This window comes from Saccostrea echinata, unplaced genomic scaffold (genome assembly GCF_033153115.1).
Source record: "Saccostrea echinata isolate AGI-Se365-2 ecotype Australia unplaced genomic scaffold, CSIRO_AGI_Sech_v1 ptg000029l, whole genome shotgun sequence".
NCBI lineage: Eukaryota > Metazoa > Mollusca > Bivalvia > Ostreida > Ostreidae > Saccostrea > Saccostrea echinata.
This window is the reverse complement of record NW_026889778.1, coordinates 5,257,881-5,261,507: the sequence shown is the minus strand read 5'-3', so window position 1 is coordinate 5,261,507 and position 3,627 is coordinate 5,257,881. Positions and strand designations below refer to the sequence as shown.

Here is a 3,627-nt window from a genome sequence, read left to right as displayed (position 1 = left end):
TGTCTGAAATGTCCTGATTTAGATTTTCACATGCAGTTTCCAGATCGCTGACTCGTCGCTTTACATCCTGGATTTCTCCTCGAACACCCTTAATGTCCATGGACATGATAGCGAAGCATTCCGCAAGATCTTTTCCTTCAAATCGTATTTTTAATTCATCCAGGGAAGCGTGATTATGATTACTAGATGGGCTTTTGTCCACTTCCATTTTAGGGTCGCTAAAGGTGAACTCCTTGTCCGCCATTAAGATCGTGCTTGACGGGTAGTAGTCAAATTATTAGGATAATATATTTAGCCCAGAGTTTTGCTGCTTCCTGCTTATCACTCTAAATTTCTAACACAAATACAATTGATAATTGGACACTGCACATATAGGCCAGACAAACGTGTGAAAAGCAAATACAACCGGAAATATCCCAGGAGCTCAAAAACACCACTCACCCCACCATTTGTCAACCGGAAGTCCCATCCTTTTAATGATGCATCTGTTTCAACCCAAAAATCAACAGGATTGGGTTTAATTGGTTTACCATTCAGACCCCTAAAATTTATAAACCACCAATCTATTTCGTTAAGACTAATGTCAGAACAAACCATATAAGAATCATAATTGTCATTATTCAATTTTATGTACTTATCTTTATCCCTTTCTAAATTTCTGTAATGCAAGGGACCGTGCATAAAAGCATTACAAGCATCTATTAACAATCCAATCAAGGATGAAAATTTGCGAATTTTACAATGTTTTATTGATCTTATATCTTTACAGCAATTTAAAATTTTTGTATCTTTTCCTCTGTTAAATAAATTTTATATTCAACGGTATCAATTATAATTCCAAAGAAAACAATTCTTTGTGTTGGAATAGTAACTGATTTCTTGGTATTCACAGTAAACCCAAGATTATGTAACTCTGAAGTCACCAAATTTGTTTGGTTTAAGCAATGAGAATAATTTCGATTCATAATCAGGGAATCATCAATGTAACAACAGCATCTAATTCCATTCTCTCTGAATACAGCATATATGGGTTTAAGAACCTTTGTAAATATCCGTGGACATGATGATAATCCAAATGATAGTACTACAAATCTATAAAATTTTCCTTTCCATTCGAATGTCAAAAACTTTTTGTAATCTGAATGGATACTTATGCTAAAATATGCATCTTTTAGATCAATGGAAGTCAAAAAATCATCTTTTTTTGATCAATTCTAAAGCATAAGACAAATTTTCTTGCTTAAAATGATGATACTCAATGTATTCATTAAGAATCCTCAGATTGATAATTGGTCGTAAACTTCCATCCTTTTTTGGTACTAGAAAAATATTAGAAAATAAGCATCTCCTACATCAAAAACTTCCTCAATAGCACCTTTTTTCTATACGATGTCTTCTTCCTTATTAAATTTAATTTGTTTTGGCATTGATGTTTGTAAAGGAATCTCCATAAACTCAATTTATATCCAGCGTGAATTATATCTAAAATCCATTGATCATCTGTAAAATTTTTCCAGTATTCATAATTAAGTTTCCTTATCTTTACCTGTAATACTTTTTTGTTGTGCTCATGTACTGTTTCTGACCTTGTCCCCTCTGAGAACTGTTCATGGTCATGAATCTTGACCTGCGTCTGCCTCTGTACGCATTGTTGTATCTTTGCATTGGGCTGGACTAGTTTTGATTGCTGTAGTTTTTTGTAAACGGCAAGCATTTTTTGGGTTTTGAATCCCAGAATGCGGATTTTATACCAATAGTGTGTTTATTTATGTCCCCCATTTCTTTCAATTTTGACATACAACTGTCACCAAAAAGTTGATCAGTAACTGGCATTTCAGCTGAAACAATTTTCTTATACCTTGGAGTCAGACATGATTTGATTTCATTTCTGCGTTTCGTAGATAAATTATAAAAACTGTTTGCTAGCATACTAATGGGGTCACCAAGCATCTTTTTGCTTTTAACTGATTCTGTATCTTGTTTACTGATCAAAGATTCTGCCATCTGAACAAGAGGAATCAAACCTGTTGCAATAGATTTCTGAATTATCTCTAAGTTTAAATCAACTGCATGGGCATTTTTCTCCATAACATACCAGATCTCTTTATTAACACGAGGAACTTTGAGATTGCCATTTTCTGGACGTGCATATTGTTTTTCTAACTCAGTCATAGCTTCCTTGTTGGACTTAACAGATATTGCTGCATTTATAGCTTTTGCCAACCCATCATTAACTTTAGGACCTGTTTTTTCTGCAGAATTTAATTGAGGAATATCCCACAAATCATTGTCCTCTTTAAGATCATTATCTATTGTTATTTGCAAACCTTTATTGTCAAAAACATCTTTGAAAGCATCGTTAGGATTGATACCTGAGATTGAAGGTGAGGGCTCTGGGTTGTCTAAATAACTCAGATAAAAATCAAACTCATTTGGCCCGTCATAACCATTGTAATCTACACTATTTTGATCATAATCTGCAACACACACAAACTGTTTTACAGGTTTGCTACTTTTATTGTATAAATCTGCCTATGTTACAGTGCAAGACGGAATTTGTTTGTTATATCTGACATTGTGTTCCATAGACGCCGTAACATTATTATGACAAGAACTGCGCGCCCTATTTTCGGCCATTTGACTTGTCGATAGGGAAATAGACTCAACTATTTTATCAATCCCCAACTGAGTTTTCAAAGCATTGAAATTAATGTCGTGAACTATTTGAGGGTTTGAATCTGTGCTTATCTGTTTCTTAGATTTCTTTGTTTTTGCACGTGTTTTATCTAATGAACCTGGGGTCTGCGTTTTACGCTTCACCCCCTAGTAGGTTTCTTGTCATCTGTATTACAGACTGTGACATTAGAAGCCGAACTTCTAGTGGCAACTTTGTTACCAAATAATTCTTCAATATCTGAAAATCTCTCAGTATCACTGTCTCTAAGATACAGCAAGTCCTCATTATCGGACGCCATTTCCGAAAACACGACAAAGAAAATTTCAACAACCCAAACTTACCTTATAAAAACAGCAGTTTAAAACACACACCCTCACACACACACACACACACCCTCACACACACACACACGAACACACACACACACACACACACACACACACACACACACACACACACATATATATATATATATATATATATATATATATATATATATATATATATATATATATATATATATATATATATATATATATATATATATATATATAATTGTTTTACAGCTTTAACCCCTCAAATAAACTTGAACAACGTTCTAAGTTAAACCAATCTTTAATAATCGAACACCACACCTGTGTTACAGGTGACTACGTGTCGCTCGCTCAAAGAAAAAGAATGGTTTGGCACGTGGAGTTGTGCCTTATATACTACAAGTACTCAGGTAATACATACGTCATACAGGTATTTTTAACTTCTTTAAAAAAGAGGTTCGCTTCGCTGGCTCGAAGGAAAAGCTATATGATACCCTTTGAAGAGCCGAAAGGCGATATGTAATAGAATGTACTGTTCGGTAATGTCCACACAATAATTCATATTTGTTATAAGTGTAGGATGAAGAAAAATGTTCTTGCAATCCAGTAAGCTAGGGAGAAAGGGGTTGCTCTCTG

General features: G+C 34.3%; 1 protein-coding gene across 1 annotated transcript; it reads right to left on the bottom strand.

The window, feature by feature from the left end:
• Positions 1–1,674: 1,674 nt before the first annotated feature.
• LOC133194473 (uncharacterized) lies at positions 1,675–2,975 on the bottom strand. Its single transcript, XM_061330425.1, has 2 exons — positions 2,856–2,975; positions 1,675–2,532 (listed from the first exon to the last, which is right to left on the bottom strand). Exons 1-2 carry the CDS (start codon positions 2,973–2,975, stop codon positions 1,675–1,677), a joined length of 978 nt encoding a protein of 325 aa, XP_061186409.1.
• Positions 2,976–3,627: the final 652 nt, after the last annotated feature.